At 36.9% G+C, this 19940-nt stretch overlaps 1 protein-coding gene across 2 annotated transcripts in view; it reads right to left on the bottom strand.

Moving 5' to 3' along the window:
- Window positions 1-19940, bottom strand: part of KDM4C (lysine demethylase 4C) — a 256405-nt gene that overhangs the window by 11963 nt on the left and 224502 nt on the right. For both annotated transcript variants that reach the window (XM_064641938.1, XM_064641937.1), the window contains 2 exons: window positions 18190-18375; window positions 12828-12998 (listed from right to left, as the gene is read on the bottom strand). In XM_064641938.1, the coding sequence (XP_064498008.1) occupies window positions 12828-12998; window positions 18190-18375 (357 nt within the window). The remainder of the gene's footprint in view (window positions 1-12827; window positions 12999-18189; window positions 18376-19940) is intronic.

The raw sequence follows: 19940 nt of genomic DNA, 5'->3' as shown, positions 1-19940 counted from the left end.
GCCAAATGTTTAAAATTGCTGCAGAAAACAATCATATTCAAATAGAAAAACACCAATACTTGTCTATTCAAACTAGGGGTCAACTCCATCAAACTTGCCAAGTTTTGATGATGTGATCTACCCTGACTCGAGAGAAGACAGAAGAGTTGTGATGATGAAGATGCCCAGTTCTACCCTGCAATTGATAACCTAGACTATTAAGCTTGTTTTAAAAGCTGCTTTTGCCTCCTGGTCATGCTTTTGCATGAGCATTCTGTAGAACTCCTTTGATTAGGATGAAGAAACTCAATACTCATTTTGATCAGATCAGAATATTTTCTGTGGGAGATTACTAAATGCAGTTCTCACTTCTATGCTCCTACAGTGGGCTTACTATCGTGGAGAAGAATAAAACATTGTAAGGTTAAAGATATTCACAATCCATACGTAGCAAGTCTGAAGACCTTTCTCTAAAGCTATAAACAATACAATAAAGAATTGAGATTTCTTTTTCCATGTATAGAAAGATACATGTATAAAAAGATAAGGCAAACAACTTGGAAAGGTGTTGAAGAAAAATAAATCCATGGCATACAGTATTAAATGGAAATATTCTCTGCAAGTGGTTCCCTCCTGAAGATCACTCATATTCACCACTAACCCATCTGAATAAGTATACATTTTTCTCTTATAGCACTGTTTGCAAACCTGAGGTTTATATTCATCAACTGGCATAATTTAAAGTAAATTTTTAGACAGGCAGAGTAGCCTCTTCCTTTTCTGAACCATTTCATTCCTTTGAAATTTGTTAAATAATTTTCAAGTCTACCATACCCATAACATGCTTCTACCCATTTCCATGGGGATGACTCTAGAAAATCCACAACACAGAGCATTCAGCTGTCATCAAGCATTAACCAAGACAGCAAACATAATCAGGGTGGCACCTTTTTTCAGAAGAGTGTTTTAACTGCATAATCACAATCCCATGAACAATCTCAGGAGCTACCATTTTATTTTCCTCAACACTAATATAATTGTTTATCTTTTTAACTGGCAGACAAAGCCCTGAACTTTATTATTTTTCAAATCACTCTGGTTTAGACTGTATTCAAAATAAATTACTTTTGGTTTTTTGGTTTTCATGTTTTTTTAAATTGTATTAAAATTACAGTATTTTCCTCAACAAGTTTCTGCATCTCCTTGACACTCCTGGGTTTTACTTCCTGATATGCTTTGTTTCCAAAACAAAGCACAAAAGGCCTCATTGTTTATTCAAATTCTTGTCAAATACCATTGATGGTATAGTTGACATAAACAATACAGGTCTAAAGTGGTTAAACTTGGCTCTTGCAACAGGTTTTGTGAGCTAGTACATACTTCTAATCCTTTTTTTTTTCTGTATGACTCTGTAAATTCAGCAACAGAATAAAATAGGCAGAAACTTAATAAAAATAAATTATTTCACTTAATGCTAATGGAATCATATAAAAATACACAGAACCTGACTGGCATTATTCTCCAGGTCAAAAATAGTATTTGTAACCATTATTTTAGCTGAATGTGTTTCTCATCCTTTAAAGTCATTCATTATATCTGTACCATGTGAGATCAAAAACAACGTCCAGGAAGACATATTCCAATCATTCACTTGAAGAGTTGGACTCAGTGATTCCTGTTAGTCCCTTCCAACTCAGAATATTCTGTGAAATGACCCCACAGAACTCTTCCAGAAACACTGTGTAAGAATCCATTTCACTGTGCTGCTGCAGGTTTCTGTACTGGAGAGCTCTTCCCAATTCCCCTATGCTGTTGTCCATGAAACCTGGCGAGATGGAATGGCAAAATGCAGAAGGTAAGCAGAAGCTTGGCTTCAGCCCCACAATGTGCCTGTTGAAACAGATCCTTAGTGCACAGGGGCCATGGCAAAATATTTTAATCCTCCTCCTGCCAGACTGAAAGCTGATAATCTGGCCCTGAGGTTTTGAAGATCAAAGAGAAAGAGATACTGAAAAGACTGACGAGAGAGAACTTTGGGCTCTGTAATTGCAGGAAACTTGGCCTTCCTATCCTTCCTATCTACATATACTCTCAATCATCTTGTGTTTGTTCACAGATTTATACTTATTGTTAAAATCAAACTGTGAAATAGAAACTGTTCATTTTCCATCATCCCCTGCATTGTTTAAGTAAATAAGAATAGTTCAGACTTCAGTATCAGTCTATCGAAATACAATTTTCATGGAGCAAGCTATAATAATGACTTAATTCAACCTTTACCCTAGAAATGTCAGGGTTTTTGAAAAATAACTTGAAATTAATGCATGGCCTCCAAAACTGAAAACTCCAAGACACCTCTGTCCTCTTACAGTTGAAAAACTGAAATTCATTTCACAGCAAACTGAATTCATAGCACGTTCATTTCAATTTACAGCAAACAAGCATTCTTGTGTTAATGACAAAATTAAGAGTTACTTCTCACAACAGACAAAACATACTAACTACATCTGATTTTCACTGGTAAGACTTCAAGTGGGTTTCTAGTCCCTAGATTTAAAACATGCAAAAGTAGGAAAAATCCAGGCCTGATTATCTGGCTTGCACAGCAATGGTCCTCATGCTTACTCCAGTTAACCTGCAGTTCTAAATTTTCCCCTTAAATTAGGACCTGAGTTAAATTTACTATCCCATCTCATTGCTACTAGGATACCTATGATGAGATAGTGCTTTCTCTACTGACAGAAACCAGCTGAAGACGGTTTGATGGGAAAGAGTGCAGAACTAAGCACAGGGTGACCACACTGTCAGGAAGAGTTAGCTCCTGGTGAACCAACTCAGGAGAGAAAGGGGCTGCTGTGGCAGGAAAGGTATGGCTGAACAGTCCTGACAGATGGAACTTCTGCCTTCCCAAGGCCATTCTGCAAAGGCACTTAATGCAAGTTGTCTTCTCTGCCTGCATTCCTTCAACTAATATTAACATTCAACAGAGTGCTAGTGATTAAGCTTCCACAGTCCCACTCACCAATGATCATTTCATAAGGAGCACAACTGATGCAATTACAACTAACACCTCCAATTTAGAAAAGCTAGCCATACCAGCAAATAACATAACACATCTGGCAAATAGTGAATATATCTACCAACACCACTAAAGTGGAAGTGGAGAAATAAATTGTGGAAACTCTCTGAAACAACCACTGATCTCAACAGATTGCCAAACTGCGTTTTTCTTTCAGGAGCTGATAGCATACACTAGTTGGTGCAAATTTTTAGAAACACAAAATAAGGCTTCATATGTTCCAAGACAATTTGAATTAAGAGGAGAGGGGTAGCTGATTTGCCACAGTCAAATTTTCATCTAAACAGGAACAGTAATTTGTACAGTGCATTAGCATTTGAAAGAGAAGACTTAATTCCCAGGAGAGCAATTCTGGGTTTGAATTAAAATTTTCTGGTGAAATCACCAGATTACCAGAATACTTTCTGTAATTCAACACATTTAACCTTGAATCACAGAATTCAGAGTATAAAAATACTTTGAATTTATGTATGTTATCCTTAAAATATTACTGAATCTTCTCTTACAAAATGAATATATACTTTCACAAAAGGAAACTGAAGACAAATTGGATCATGCATTCTTGAATAAATCAAAACATCTTACTTTCCATTCAGTTGCATTTCCTTTCAGTAAAGTATTAATAACACAAATACATGCACATTGCTAATTGATAGAAGCAGAATTGCCCAGAAAATCCAAACACATTGCAGAATGCAGCTTAAGATGACCAGGGTGGTACTGGGCATCACAATAAGGTGCAGTACAGAGAACACTGACAAAGCCTTAATTTGAGGTACAATATACTCTTACGGGACAAAACTCAATGTTCAGCAGTAGGAAGCTGAAGTTGCCAAGGATACCAGGACATCTGATTTGCTCTGAAGAGCTGCTTTTTTAGTGCAGCAGAAAATCCTTGCTTATGTTATAGTCAGATGAGACTGAGTTCTACACTACTGCCCTGTATCCTGCCCACTTGTATATTGGCTCCCAGTAAATCAGTTACAGTCAGATGACTAAAAAGAGCAGCTCATATGCTGCTCCTGCCCCTTCCTCAGGATGTAATATACTCATGAAGGAAAATGCTTCTTCTTCCAACACTTCCTCCCCTGCACCCCAGCAAGTCTAGAAATAATCTGCTTCTGATACACACAACAATTAGCATAAATTAATAAATCAAAAAAATCCTACAATTCTTGGATTACCTCAGAAAAGAGGTTGGAAGTGAATTATCACTCGTACTCCACTCCAAGCAGACCCACCTCATCTCAATGGTTCCTGTACAATTCCAGGAATTTCACCGTGTTCCACCAGGCTTCATTGCACCTGTACTCATTGTGGTCCCAGACAAGGACATACACTCTCTTTGCAAACACAAGAAGCATTGTATAATATATCTGTCTCTCACATCCCTCACTGCAAAGTCAGACATCTCACCATAAACTGCAAAGCAATGAATTATCTTCCATTTTGTTTCTCCAGCTGAGCTTTGGGGGTATTACCTGGAACTCATCTAAAACCATTCTTGATAAGGATCCATAAAGCATTCCATCATAAAGTGGAAAGGATATTATACAAGGAAATGTTGTCAAGATAATACTTTTATTTGAGGCCTATATTCCATTGTATATTATTTTTTTTATGCTTATCTACTAAGTTGCTTGTCTTTCTGCTGTAATAGAAAACAAAAAAAACAAGAGCCACAGAAAAATCATTCCCGTTACCCATGATGGAGTATGGTGAAAGTAACTCCCTTAAATCAATAGAGTTGTAGTACTGTAAAACAAGTTTTAGATTAGAATCAGAATATTGCATCTTCAGGAGTTAAACAGTGAAATGAACCCCTCCACTCTAGTCTCAGAACTTAGTCTTTGTTTTTGAAACAGTTTGATTTTAACTTAATAAGACCACAGGTTTAAAAACAGGAATTCATTGAGTTCGTATTCGGAAGATGCAAACAATTACGAGCATGTAAAAAGCACAGCATTCTGTGTTTCAGCACTTGTAAATCTAGTGTAAAAGTTCACAGTTACAAATATGAGTTAAAATAAATTTCTCTGTTCACATGAACTCAAAGTAAATTCTTCAAAACACATATACATATTTAACTTACTGGAGTATTTCACAGATGAAGAATGAAAAATGCTATACAATTTATACAAATCTACCAAAACAGGAAAAGAATCCTAAGATTTTTTCCTCAGAGACATGTCTCTTGCATTCCAGAATTTTTTTAGAATTGTCAGTCAATGATCACACCACACAAACTGCAGAGTAGTAAGTTCAACTACACAGAAGACAATTTTCTAATGCTGCAAATAATAATTGTACCAGCCCAACATGAGTAGCATATTATTCAGCTCAGAGACTCAGTGTTGTCCCAGCTAAGAATTTTTTTTAAGAAGTTGCTAAACTTATGATAATTCATTACATCTCTTTTCCCACATCACACAACCAGGTCTGAGGACTTTTTGACCAAGTTTATTTTAAATCTATCCTCTAGTTACCTTCAGAAATACATTATTTTTCTATTTCACATTCTCAAAAATCACTGGTGATCGTGTGTGGAGTGCATTCAAAATCTACAGATTTCCCATAAAGAGTGCAAATTCAACAGCTCTAATTTCCTTAGCAACTTTTACAGATTTGCATGCCATTATAACAAAATTGAACAATAAGTTATTATTGTATGCCAGAAGTCTAATGGATATTTCACAGATAAAAGGAGGCAGGTAAGCACTACTATTTAAAACTTTGATTTGAACAAGTAGACAAGCAGAAATGAGTTGTCAGAAGAGATAAAGAGAGAAAAGTATATAGAAGAGAAACCACTGGAAAAAAATGCTGGAAACTAGTCAGGAGTTTAGCCATTTATAATGCCAGACAAGGTTGACAGATGAAAAGTTATATGCATCTACTTTGTAGGACAGGTTTTCAAAAGAACACAGCATCCTTTGGAAATTACTAGTGCTAGAATCAAAAGTTCTATTTTTTATATACAGGTGGACATTAATGGACTGTCAAGACTTATGTACTAGTCCAGTATTTCCAAATGTCCATTGTTCAAGTTTTTCAAAAGCAGTAGCAAATGTATTAATATATATAGAAATTGAAAAGCTGATTGAGTGTCACATCTGCAGACATATACTTCTTGTACCAGTGAAAGTCAGTAGTTACAGATAAAATCATTAATGAGAAGTTCTTATAAAGAAGTAAGATTTTGTTCTTGAAGCTACATTCTGAGCACTGACATGCACAGCCCTCAAGAGTGAACTACCTTTTCTAAGCTGCACATGCAGAAAGTCCCACCTAGATAACAGAACATTACGGTTTTCCACTAACATTCCCTTTAGCTAGATTGGAGGAAATAAGTTTTAAAGAACCGTTCAGCTAAATCCCATTTGTTCTGCAACTCAAAGAAGGATAAGTAAACCCGTTCTGTTTCTCATTTGTCTAATAATACCATTCTGGGGAAAATCTGCATTCAGCCTGACTCCTTCACCTGTAATTTACCCCAGTTAGTTCACCTCATCTTGGGCAACTACTAAGATTATAAATGTCTAAGCAGCTTCAAACCCCTGTCAGATATCCAGGCCAGGAAGGATCACTCAAAATCTCAGTAAGACCACAATCATTAAGAAAGACAGGATAACTGGCATCTCTATACACACAGTATGTGTATACAGTAGAGTGTGGGTCATGGGATGTTGAAGCTTTTATTTCATAACTTCGTAGGGGTATAAAGTGAGCATTTGTTGCCTAGGTCAGAGGTGGAGGATTACATAGAGTTTTTTAATAATAGCTTTTCAAACTACATTGCTATCATACTGGCAACTAAAACCTGCCTTTTTTTTTTAACAAAGATAGCAGAGGATAACAATTTTAGATGCTGTGAAATTTAGGTACACACTGTAAGAAATTGTAGCCTTTGTGATAATTTCAGTGAAGTACTTTAGTTGTCACAGTTCTCAATAGCCCTATTCCTCCTTTCCCTGACAGTGGCAAATTTAAAGTGTTGACAGATACAGAAAGACAGAGCTTAATCTCCTTATTTTCTCTTCATACTGAAAGCTCTCTTGGGTCCATTGCCAGAGAAAGGTACTCAAAAAAGTATCAGCAACATTCTGTTAAGGATTCCAGGTATCACTGTTGGTATGTTAAAAAATTCACTTGAGAGTGGTGGTGAATGGAGTTACATCCAGCTGGCAGCCAGTCAACAGTGATATTCAGTTCTGTTTATTATCTTTATCAATGACCTGGACAAGGGGATAGAGGGCACCCTTAGTCAAGTGTGCAGAAGACACCAGGTTGGGTGGGAGTGTTGATCTTCTGGGGGGTAGGAGGGCTCTGCAGGGGGATCAATGAACCAAGGCCAGTGGTATGAGGTCCAACAAGGGCAAGTGCTGGGTCCTGCCCCTGGGTCACAACAACCCCAGGCAGCGCTATAGGCTGGGGGAAGGCCAATGGCATCCTGGTTTGTATCAAAAATAGTGTGGCCAGAAGGACTAGGACAGGGATCATTGCCCTATACTTGGCACTGGTGAGGCTGCACTTTGAATCTTGTGTTCAGTTTTGGGCCCCTCATTACAGGAAAGACATTGAGGTGCTGGAGCAAGTCCAGAAAAGGGCAACAAAACTGGTGAAGGACCTGGAGCACAAGTCCTATAAGGAGCAGCTGAGGGATTTGGGGTTGTTTAGCCTGGAGAAAGGGAGGTGCAGAGGAGATATTATTGCTTTCTAGCACTATCTGAAAGGAGTAGCAAGGTGGGGTCAGTTCCTTCTCTCAGGTAACAAGGGACAAGATGAGAGGAAATGGCCTCAAGTTGCACTAGGGGAGGTTTAGATTAGAGATTAGGGACAATTTCTTCATCAAAAGGGTTATCAAGGACTGGAATAGGCTGCCCAAGAAAGTGGTTGAGTCAACAACCCTGGCTGCATTTAAAAGGTATGCAGAGGTGGCATTTATGGACATAGTTTAGTGGTGGTCTTGGCAGTGTTAGGTTAATGGTAGGACTCAACGACTTCAAAAGTCTTTTCTTACCTAAATGATTCTGTGAAAAATAATTCTCATTCCTGCTTTTGGCAGCTGCAATCTGAATGTCTTAACCTGAACTAATATATACTTCTTTCAAGAGGATGCTTTTCGGATTTTATCAGGATCTCAGAAAATTACTATAATGTGGTTCCACAAAAAAACCTCATGAACTCCTGAACACAGGATCAATTGTTCCTCCAAATACATCTCATATCCTCAACATTTAAGATGCTCTTGCTTGTAAGGAATATTTACAGGAGCATTCCATAACCTACAATACTATTTATGATGTTATTCAATTTATAGACTTAAATAAGTGAAGTCCATTTTGGGTTGTGGACATGACTACCCACAGACTAGCTTTACCTTTTTAATGGATAACCCCTACATTTATATACTTACTAGTAAACTAAAACACAATGTGGTTAACTGTCATGGAAGCAAGAGTAATTACACTCATTTTTTTCACCTAGTTTGCTTGATAACCACAAGGTGAAACCATATTGAAGAATTCTGTGTAAATTTGTCACTGAAAGACCAGGGCATTTAGTGGAGCAAGTGGCCTGGAAGGATGTTTACCACTTCAGGAGATATGTGCTCAGCATTCCCGTAATCAGAACTCTCTACAGACTCAAAGCATGCTTCACTCTGCAATTATCTTTTTTCTTCCTTGAAATCGATATAATTTGGTGGTATCTTTCTGCCCCCACCCATGTATACTGCAAAGTCTGCCTTTTCTGCTGTCATTTTAATACGGTAATATGGAAACAACTTCATCCACAGGTCTAATTCTAGCTTACATATTGTAGCAGTTTGAGCTACATTAGAAATCTAAAATCCAACTTCCAAGCTTCCCCCACCCCTTCTCAACAATTTATCCTAACACCGGAGAGAAACTTTCAGGCCAGAGGCCTGTAGGTGAAGGGGGAAGTATATACATTTATTTACACAAATGAATACTATACAAACTAAAGGCAACTATATATATATATATATATTACATTACTATCAGTCAGTCCTTTCAAGCCCCTTCTTTAACTTTAGTCCAGGAGCAGCCTTTAAGGCTGATATGAACACAGTCTTTTGCTCTGGGAGTGTTCTGGGCTCCTGAGCACTCCCTCCTCACCAAGTTCCAGCAGTTGTTTGTTGTAGCCTCTCCTCCTCATGAAGTCCGAGAAGATAGCTTTGAGTCCTTGCTCTCCTGCTGCTGGTGATCTCTCCCTCTCGGTGTCTCACCTCGGTTCGTAAGCTGCTGCAGTGTAGCTTATCAAGCATATGCGTCCTGGAATCCTCATTCCTCCACATCAGTTCTCAGCTGCCTCCGGTCAGCTTCGGCAGGAAACTCTCGAGCTCTTGGCTCATCTCCAATTTCGCCTGGGACTCCTCTCCTGAGTGCCGGGCCTACCTCCACAGCCCAGTCTCCTGGCTCAGCTCCAACTCTGAGCCCTTCTTCCACTCACAGTGGAGGGAAAGAAAAGCCCCCCTCTACAGCTTCACTGCAGAAAAGGAGGGGGAAGAAGGCTTGGCTGCAAAGCCTGCCTCTCTTCTCTTACCTCAGGTGCTGTGAATCTCTTCCTTCACAGCACACACTCCAAATGCTGACTCTAATTCTAGCCAAAGGCTGAGCTGGGGGGTCGCAGGGCTCCCCTCTCCCCCCCGGAGGGGAAGAGAGGGAGCCCAGCCACCCCCTGGCCTTGTCCACCTACACGCAGCAGACACCAACAGCAAAACAACCAAGACTGCACTGCCAACCATTTCTGGTGCTGTGATATATGATTCTGAGCAGAAGCGAACGACATGAGTGGTGACTGGCTCTCCAGGGAACACTGTCCTGGCACCCAATCACCTCTGAGCCCCTCGAACTCTCCAGGGGGGCCAATTTCAAACTATGACACATATATATGCATATATATTTTAATTATATTTGCTGTTAAGGTATCTTGACCACCACAATATATACAAAAACAAATACAACTCCTTGCTATATACCCAGAGTATTAATTTCTAGCAATCTCCTAAGATATGCCAGTGGAGATAAGTCCATCAGGTATCAACAGGAAGAAAAAAATAAAAAAAAGGACTGTGGGACACTCTCCCTAAATGAGCAGGCCAAAGAACTGAAAAATTTCTTGATGCATACTCTGACCTCTGTCCTGCTGGACAGGGCAGCACTCCTCTTGAGCTAAGCTAGGGGCTCTGTGACAAGTTATGGAGCATTAGTACTTTAAGAAGTGGCCAGTGGCACACACGCATGCTGTCTGCTGGTAGCAGTTACTCAGGATTGCAGCATAGGCACTCTCTACTTGTGTGCATGCATTGTTAAACTAACTGCTAAACTTGTCATCTCACCTCCTTTAAGATACAACACACTAGCCCCATCACTGCAGAGGAAGCTGTCCTGCTGTTGCTTCCAGAAAAAAAATGTTATCCATATACTTCTTTGCACCCTCTTATACCTGCTGGGTTGAAGGAAAACTGACTGGTTAGCACAACAAAAAGTCAACTCATGGGTTTAAACCCAACAATTGAGGAGTGATGAGTCTAAGAAATTCTGACAAGGCAGAAATCAGGTATAGCACCCAAGCAATAAATAAGGTTGAAATAAAAAAATCTAAATATCTATGCCTATAGCTAACACTTACACTTAAAAACCTCCCACATGATATATTTGGCAAATGCTAACACAAACCAAGAGAAATACCTATGAGAAGACAACAATGTATACCCTGCTTTGGTTGCTATTGAATGCAAACAGAGTTCCATGAAGCTTCGAGACTGAACTTTGCCTGCTTCCTGTTTTCCTCCTTAAAAATAAATCACTCTGTCTGAACATTGGAAATCTGGTCTATTGTGAGCTGAGCTGAAATTATGTAGTGGATTCAGCACATACTGGAAAAGCAGAAAGCTCCTGCTATCTTTGTGAGCTAGTTAAAAAGTGAAAACAGATTAGAAAAATAAGTTCTTCAATAGGCAGCAACATTGCTTTCACACCAGATTTGATGAATAAGTCCTCCCAGCGGCACTAACACCTGATTCACACATTGCATGGATTAGTAAGTTTTAGTCTGGGAAGAAGAAAAAACATTTTTTCCCCTTCCAGTAACTGCTGCAGGTATATTATCAAATGAAAACACAACAAGATTTCTCTAAGGAATGTGAAATCGTTTGGTGTTTCCATCAAACAATTATATGTTGTTCATCCACTATCTGAGAAGCACTGAGGCATATCCAGACCTGATTACATTTATTCTTAGCTCCAGATCAGACTCCCCCACTAGGGCAGCAAGCAGTTTCTCATCTCTACCTTACCAGATCCTTGATGCAGGCATTAACAAAAGAGGGGTAATAACAATACAGCCACATTTACTTAATATCTTGATCATCCTAAATCAGAATGTCTTTGATCATTAATGGAGCCTTTTGGAGTGTTGTGAATTAAAGGATAAATTTTCAAAGGCATGTAAGAGAGATTTACTGACTGACTTCTATTCAGACCAGTGGGAGGTAAACAGCTCAATCCCTGTTATGAAATGTACCCTTTCAAATACCATATTTTCAAAAGGCATCATATTTTTCAATAACTAAGAAACTTTTAAGAACAACAGCATCATTTCCACTGATGTATCTGTCAGTTAATGCTACTTCTAGGAGAACATCAGGCGTTCAGAAAACAGAAGAGTCCAGAGATTTTCACAGGAGAAAAATACGGAGTGCTCCTGGGAATTGTGCCCCTTGAGCTGCAGAGCATGCATTCTTCGGCACCGCTGAGAATGCCAAACTCTTCCCCTTTACATACAGAACAGGACACAGGGCTAAGCGAAAAGTGGTCCTGCAACAACAAACAGCACTTTTGCATACCAGTGTTCCCTGGAGGTTCTAACTCTTAGAGATTATTACCAGAAGATACATGAAAAAATATCAGCTCAGCCCAAAAAACGCTCATAGGATCATGAAGGTGAAAAAGGATGAGAGTCATATCATGAGAAAGATGCCAAAGGGCACCCGACGGACACCACAAAGCTTAGCATCCAATGGATTCATTGTAAACATGGAGGGAAGCAGAATCTTTCCCAACTGTCTGCAAATTTTGTTCATATGTGCCAAATGCACAATGTAGTTCTTAGTTATGAGAAACATGGTAATTTATGTAAGTGCATAAGGGAAATCAAAATCTCAGTTGCTTTTTGAAAATGTAATAAACTACACTACACATAGATAAACTATCTTCTCCCTGATGATTTTTACCATGAATAATGTAATCTCACAAACTAAACATGAGAAGGTGTAAACAAGTTGTTGGAACAGATTCTTGAGAGGTATTCTTCACATTACAGCAGTTTTCTATTCTGCAAGGAATTTTTACAATTTATCTCTTAGTGACAGAGAAGGATATATGGAATTCCCTCTCTCATATCTTTTATTAAATACATATTTCTTATTTAATTAAAAGATTTTATAAGATTACTTTTGATTCATTTGGTCAAATGGCAAAGACTAATTAGAACAACCAAGGTTTGGAAGCCCATTAGAAAATAATCATTCTCAGCAGTTAAAGTAATAAACATGAACTGAATATTAAGATGTCATTTCCTCAAGGTCAAAAGATGTAGTTCAAGAGGTTCTCAATCTCTAATTTAAAAAAGAAAAACAATCAAAATCAGGAAAAAAAAAACCAAAACCCAAGCAAACAAAAACCCCAAAACCATAAACCAAGAAAACAAACCAGAACTAATAGGTATCTGAGAAAGTACTTACTACAATGTCTTCAGGAAAAGTATCCAGACTGAAAGAGCCATCATCAAACATTATTTCATAGAAAAGCTGAGATGTCACTCCCACCACTCTGCAGCTATAGTATCGTGTATTTCTATGTTTTGTGATGACTGTCTGTCCAACTCTAATGGTCTGCTCAGATGCTTCAGCTCTCTTGAAGAAAGAAAGAATTTAAAAGAGAAGGTAAATTTACCAGGGTCAAAATAGGATTGATAACAGTTCACCACTCAGCATAAAAACTGCAAATGCAAATCAGTTTCATTCAATCAATATCACCCCAATTTCTTTCACATAAAAAGTTTCTCCATTTTGTTAGAAAACAAGTGACATCTGAAGAATACCAAATCACAGCATATTTTTGCCGCTGATGCCTTCTAACTTTTCTGAATTAGATCAATAATACAAAATTAGCAATATTTGTAAAATTTATTTACAGAATAATTTGTAGAAATTTTTTGAAGACATAAGATGTGATGAACCTAGAGTATGGTCTTGAATTTTTGTTTTAAATTATGGGATTTTGAGGTACTGGATCCCAGTATGATTCTACATAATAGCTTAATAGTTTGCCAAACGGGACGCAATAACTAAATGCATATCCTGTTCTTGCCAGAGCTTTCTACACCAGTGTATTGGAGAAACTTCTTAACCCATACTATGCAGAACTTCTGCTTTAAAACTTCAACGGCACTGACCACCCTTCATCATGTATTTACATAGTATATCAGTAATATTATTTTTTTTTCATTTCTCAATTGTAATTCCCCCTGGGGCTAGTTATATCAATCTGAAGACTGGCAGGGTTGTTAAACTATGCAAAAATTCTACATCAATAACTGCTTGATGGATTCTATAAATGTAAAAAGAACAGAACCTTGTAAGTGAGCAATTGCTCAACAAGCTCACATTATGCAGACAACTGTTACATCTCAGCTTCCAACTATTGTATCCCCACAACCTGTCAACTTTAAAAGCAACCTTCTTCACCAGGAAAAATAAAATCATTATCTTCTCATCTTAATAACACATACTTCTTCCTTTTGATCTTGATTGTCTATTCAATATGTCACAAAGGTTCATTTGTTTATGCAGAAGTGAGCTATTGTGAGTTTGGCTATACCTGAACAATTGAGCTTTTCTGCTAATGTAAGATGCTACTACAAAGGGCATATGCAGTGGTATATATAAGCATAAAACACTTCTTATTAGATATGTTTTTATAAACTGCATGAAAATGCTTTATACAATATATACATTAAAGTAATTACCAAATTTCCTAGCACTGCCTTTCAAACCTTCAAAAGCAGTGCATTCTTCAGTTAGTATAAGAGTTTTGAAATTGTCTTATGAAAATCTGGAAAATGCTACTCGCTATAGGATTTTTATCGCTAATATCGAAGAGAACCAAAACCAGCATCACTTCTTTTTGTAAAATTTCAAGTATTAGCAGTATGGTGAATGCTTCAGGGGAAGAGGAAAAACACACCCTAAACTTGAAGACTTCCATTTTTGCAACGACTGTCGTCACTGTCGAGCCTCTCTCCTGGACTCATTTATGGGATTTAGAATTTTTAAACCTCTCCGCTCCTGCAAACTAAGGGTATACCAAGTACAAATATTCTGTACCACTTCTACAGGCAGTGCACTAAATCTCTGTGCCAGAGCTCTGCCTGTCATATGCATTTGGAGGATTTAGTTGAGGTCACCTCAGATAGTAAAACCCAATGATGTTCCTAAAGCACTTACCAAGTTTACCTACAAATAATGTTCTGAGCATACTCAGAAATTATTTAACCTTTGCATGTATAATAAAATTATTTCCTCCTCATTTTACCTGTCTATAGTCAGACTAAGTAGAAAAATTAACTACATAAATAGCAATTGACTGGTATTATTAAAAGTGTGATAAAATATCAATTAGCATGTTTTATTCAATCTTGAAACATATGTAAACATACATGTACATTTACCTTTCAATTCTTGACTTCAGCCTACTCAGCTGTTGGGGGCAGGGGAATGGATCAGATGTAAACTAAAGACTATTAACTGATTTATTTATATGAAATAATTGAAGTATTATATTATAGAAACACAAGGAGATATAGTTCTATTAAAAGGCTTAAATCTTCTCTGAAAGAAGATGTAACTCTTCAGAGAAGTTGGAGGGCAAACTATAATATTTTAAGAGACAATATAGATTCCTTTAATGATAAAATATTCAGAGAAGGAATGCCGTTTCTCATTAAAAAAATGGTAAAACCAAGAAATGCATTCTAGCTCAAGGAGAAGATTATTTCTTAGTATGTTATCTTGGTAGGATTGTAGATTTATTTCTCAGAGAAAAATATTCACAAGCGCACTCTGTAATTGATTGCATGTCCCAGAAAACATTTCCTGACAGAAAATCTTAAGAATTTATTGATGTTAAGAATGTCACTTTTGATCAGAAAGGACAGCTGTTATGTAAAGGAGTCTATCAGATTAAAGAAACAGCTGTGGTAGTAACCAGATTATTGAGAAAGCTGTGGTTTAAAAAGTATGATTTTCTTTAATGGTATGAAAGCCAAGGATGAACTAAGATAGTGGCAGAAATACAGAAAACAACCAGATACAAAGAAAAAAAGCTAATCTCCCCTTCTGTGTGCAAACTTCAAAACAATAAGAGGCAAAATTACTTTCTCCTTCATTTTCTGCATGGCAGTACACAAAACCCTTGTTAAATACATAAACTATGTATATATGAATTCATAATAACTATCATGAAATAGGTATCTAATGAATATCTAAATACCTAGAAACTTTTTTGGGAGAGGATCCTCAAAGGTCTGAGACTTACTTGATACAGGAGCATAACTCTCGTATAATCATTTACTCCTTGGAACTCCAATTTAGGCACAGAAACTATGCATGATATTTCAAAAATACACCAGCTCATGATTTTTGAATGACATGCCCTTCTGAAGGCATGCCTTCATCTCTCTGAAATGTTCAGGGGCTGGCAGTAGTTAGCAGACAGTGGCAAACAGTGCATTACTCAGGTATTCACCAGGAAAAGAATCTACAGTTTCCCCTTGACAGCATCCCTTCATTCCATGTGTGCTAGAGAGGTTAAGAGCTGGCCAATAATAGTAGAAGATAATTTTAAATAGCTCCAAAAGCAGCAACAGCAGGGTTTTGGCACCCCCTGTCTTTGCCCTTTCTAAAGACCGTTAGTCTTTCAACATAGCTGGGGCTGCCTAGATAGCCTCTTCTGTTCATAATTTCCAAATGAAACATCAGCTCCAAGCATACGTTTGTCTCCAGCCAGCTTTCCCTGATCCTCAGTGTTGTCTTTGCTAATCTTATATGAATCCTTCAGGAGGTTTTTTGAGTGGCTTTGAAAAGGTATTTTTGGTTTGGTTTTTTTCCCCTGTTAGAATAGTTGCATACAACTTCTTTTTCTCATTTTCTTGTGTATGAAAGAGTTCTTTTAATCAAAAAGAATCCATGCTTTTAAGGAAGGAAGCTAAAACAACAGCAAAAAAAAAAAGTTCATTGCTATACCTAAGGGTGAAGAGCAATGTAATTTCTGCTTGAAGGAATAGCTAATAGCTAAGAAAAGCATAACAAGAAAATCAATGGTGAAAAAACTCCAAAGGCTTAAACATGTGATTAGATTAATTATTCAAAAGACAGAGTAAAAAACCAAGCATGTAAAAACATATGGCAACCTCCTTTGTCTCAGAAGTAAGTTAAGAATTTTACAGAAAAAGATTCTTTAACAAAGCATTTGATTTTTCCAAGTTTTGGCCCACTTAAAAACACAAAAGCATAATTTTTCTTTCTTTTCTGCAAACCTGATTTTTATTTGAACCATGGGGAAAAAAAGGTAATAATACTAGATTTTTTTCAAAAATGTTGGTGCTAAGTTTCAGGAAAGGATATAGTAGTCCCATTCCAAGCTACTTTGAATGTCCTTCACACAAGCTCTTAAACAGTAGCTACATAAAATCCTGTTTCCCCATAGTTGGTGGCTTTTTTTTCTTTGTCACTACTTAATACAGGTCAAGCAAATCACTTAGAAAACATGTAATTAATGGGACTGATGCAACTCCCACTATCTTGAGTATAAAGACTTGTCCCAAACAAATATTAGAAAACATTTTGGAAGAACAGCCCTATTTTTACTGGCCATGATTTTAATCCAGTAATTTTGAACTAATGATAATGTTTTAAAAAAACCCAAGGAAATACCTTAAGTTGCCTGTACAGATAGAGGTTTAAGTTTGTTTGTTTGTTTTTCAAACCAAACTCATTTTCCTGAAAAATATTTGAAGAAACTATAACCATATCAAATGTACTGGTTTAACATGTTCATTCATTCTGGAAAACAAAAATATTCAAAAAATTTAACAGTTCCACGGAAATTTTATATAGGCATACACAATATATCTCCCTTTCGAAGAACAACCTGCAGATTGAACACTCAAGACTGATTACTCTAGGTGGGAGGCATTAAATTTTACTACACTCAAAACACAATCTTACTCTTCAGTAGTCTTGTCATTAAGACCAAGGATTCACTGACAAGCACTAGAAAGACCAATATATATTATACAGACATTACCTGGGTTTATGTCTTTCAATTCTAATGCATAAAGGAGAAAAAAAATTTGCAACTTGACTAACTTATCAAGCTCTTTCCTTAATAAGACCATGTTAAGACCTTCTACTTTGATAGGAAATAAAATATAGTTTTAAAAGCCCATGATAAACGGTAAGAGTTCTCTCTTAACTGAGATAGCAACCATTTAAATAAAAGACATTAAAGTAATTCTTCATGTGTCTCATCTAAAATTAAAGGTTCCTCCTCAGCACAGGATAGAAATAAAAAGGCAGTCATAACATGAATTTTCATAGCATGCCAGTGTTACTTTGCCAGATGACAGAATAATTATAATCGGGTATTTTCAAAAGAGTGTTTGGCTGCAGAACAAAGATCTTACATATACACCATATCCATTATCTCACTGGATCTGTGAGTATTTGCAAGATATTATGATCTGAGTATTTATAATACACTTCAGGTTAACAAAACAAGAGAACTCAGGGATTTGTTCTGGCTGTCAAAACAATATATTCAAAAAGGACTTTAGTGCAAACCTGTTAGGCATATCAGGTATCACTTCTCCCAGGTAACAGCATAAGAAAAAATTTTTAAGATGCAATAGATTGCTATGTATGGAAATATGACAGCCAGAACTATTATAATACATAGTGTGGATCCTTTCTTCCGTCTTCTCTGGAAACATTACTTTAATTCTGAAATTCCATCTTTTAACAAATAATGAAACACATTCCTTACCACATTGTGGTTGATCTTATGCCTGAAACATGTCATGTAGACAACAAATGGCCAGTCATCAGGTTCCATCAGCACTCCTGCAGCATGGGCACAGGTAACATGGAAGGATGTTGTGCAGTGTCCATATGAACACTGAATGCAGGCACCAGAGATTTTCTTAACTCTCTGTCTGCAGAAGATACATTTCTGTAGAAGCAAAATAAACAGAATATTTACTGTACTACTCCAACTCCATTCACTTCTGCAAGTAACTCAAGGACTAAAAAGTTATTTGTGATTTACTGACTACATTTTATACCTTGCAGTATGCCCAGCAAAACAACAAACATTTATGAATTACAAGGTAACTTAGCAATATGATAATTAATACATAGTACTTTTGCCTTTTTGCATAAATTTGAAATGTTCCAGTGCTATAGAGATAAAACTGATAGACAGCTATTTAAAATTTTAAATTCCATACTTTGAAAATTAACCTACTCCTCCTAAAATAGGTATAACGAAAAACCTACATATGATTCTGCAAAAAACAACAGAAAGACTCAAAAATAAAGAGAAGAGAAATGTAGGGCTAAAGAGGACTTCCATGTATCATTTAACTTAGCCCCCTACTTTGAAGCTGGACTAAATATTTATGTAGACAGTCCTTGGGAGATGGCTAATCTAACGTGCTCAGGAAAGAGTTTCTACAACATCCTAAGATAGCCTGTTATGGTGGATAGATCACCTCTAAGCTAGAGATGTTGCCTTTATCTCAAGCCTTTGCAGAATTCCACAGCTGAAGGCTGCTCTTACGCCCTTTCTTATTTTTTAGTCCAGTTTTCATTGGTTGTGTATTGAATATAATGTTGACACAGTACGCTGTATTCCCCCATGTCAGAAATCAAAGTTTCATGTCAACAGCTTCAATGGTATCAAGACTGACTTTTTTTCCTTTTGCCAAGTGACAAAAGTAAGGAGCTGATAGGAAAAAAAGATGAAGGGACATAAACTAGGTTAACTCAGTCTGGGAAATAAGCTCCAACATGCTAAAAAAGACAATATAAGATGAACAGTATCTTGCCACCAAAAGACATTACCAGTAGATAGAGTAATTACTTCAGTAACTTCTATAGAGAACTGTTTTACATCACATATGGGAACTATCTTTTAAAACTCTCATTATGGTAACAAATGCAAATACTATTGATGATCATAAAATTATCTCAAATATTACAAATACAAACATTTTATGTAATGACAAAAAACAATTAATTCAATAAAACATAGTGCTGGAACAGTGATTACTTCCATTTGTTCTAAATTTGCTAGCCACCGATTTTTGTTAAATACCCTCTTGTCTGCCTATGCCAGGAACACTAGTAAGAATAATTTTAATTTATTTTTACTGCATGGTTAATAATCCAAAGTATTTACTATTAACTCACATCCAATTGTTTTTCACAGCTTACTGGAGAATTTTGTTCTCTATTGTTTATTGATTTTCATATCCCGAATAAAACCTGCAAAAATTTTGTTATATAAATCAGCATTTACATAGTTTCAATGGCTTCTGGCACGCAGTTTGTGACTCAAATAATGCTTTTTGCAAGGGCTAGCCCTGTCAAGCTCTTGCAGGGTTCTAGTTCCCATATCATTCTGAATGTGAAATACTCTACAGGTTTTGCCTTCCCTCTGAACGCAAACTGCCTGTGTGGCTTTGCACGAGCAGAACTTAAGAGTAGCATCTAGCATCTGGAACTTAGTGAAAA

Source organism: Pseudopipra pipra, chromosome Z (assembly GCF_036250125.1).
Source record: "Pseudopipra pipra isolate bDixPip1 chromosome Z, bDixPip1.hap1, whole genome shotgun sequence".
NCBI lineage: Eukaryota > Metazoa > Chordata > Aves > Passeriformes > Pipridae > Pseudopipra > Pseudopipra pipra.
Note: the sequence above shows the minus strand (reverse complement) of the source record. Positions and strands in the feature narration are given on the sequence as shown.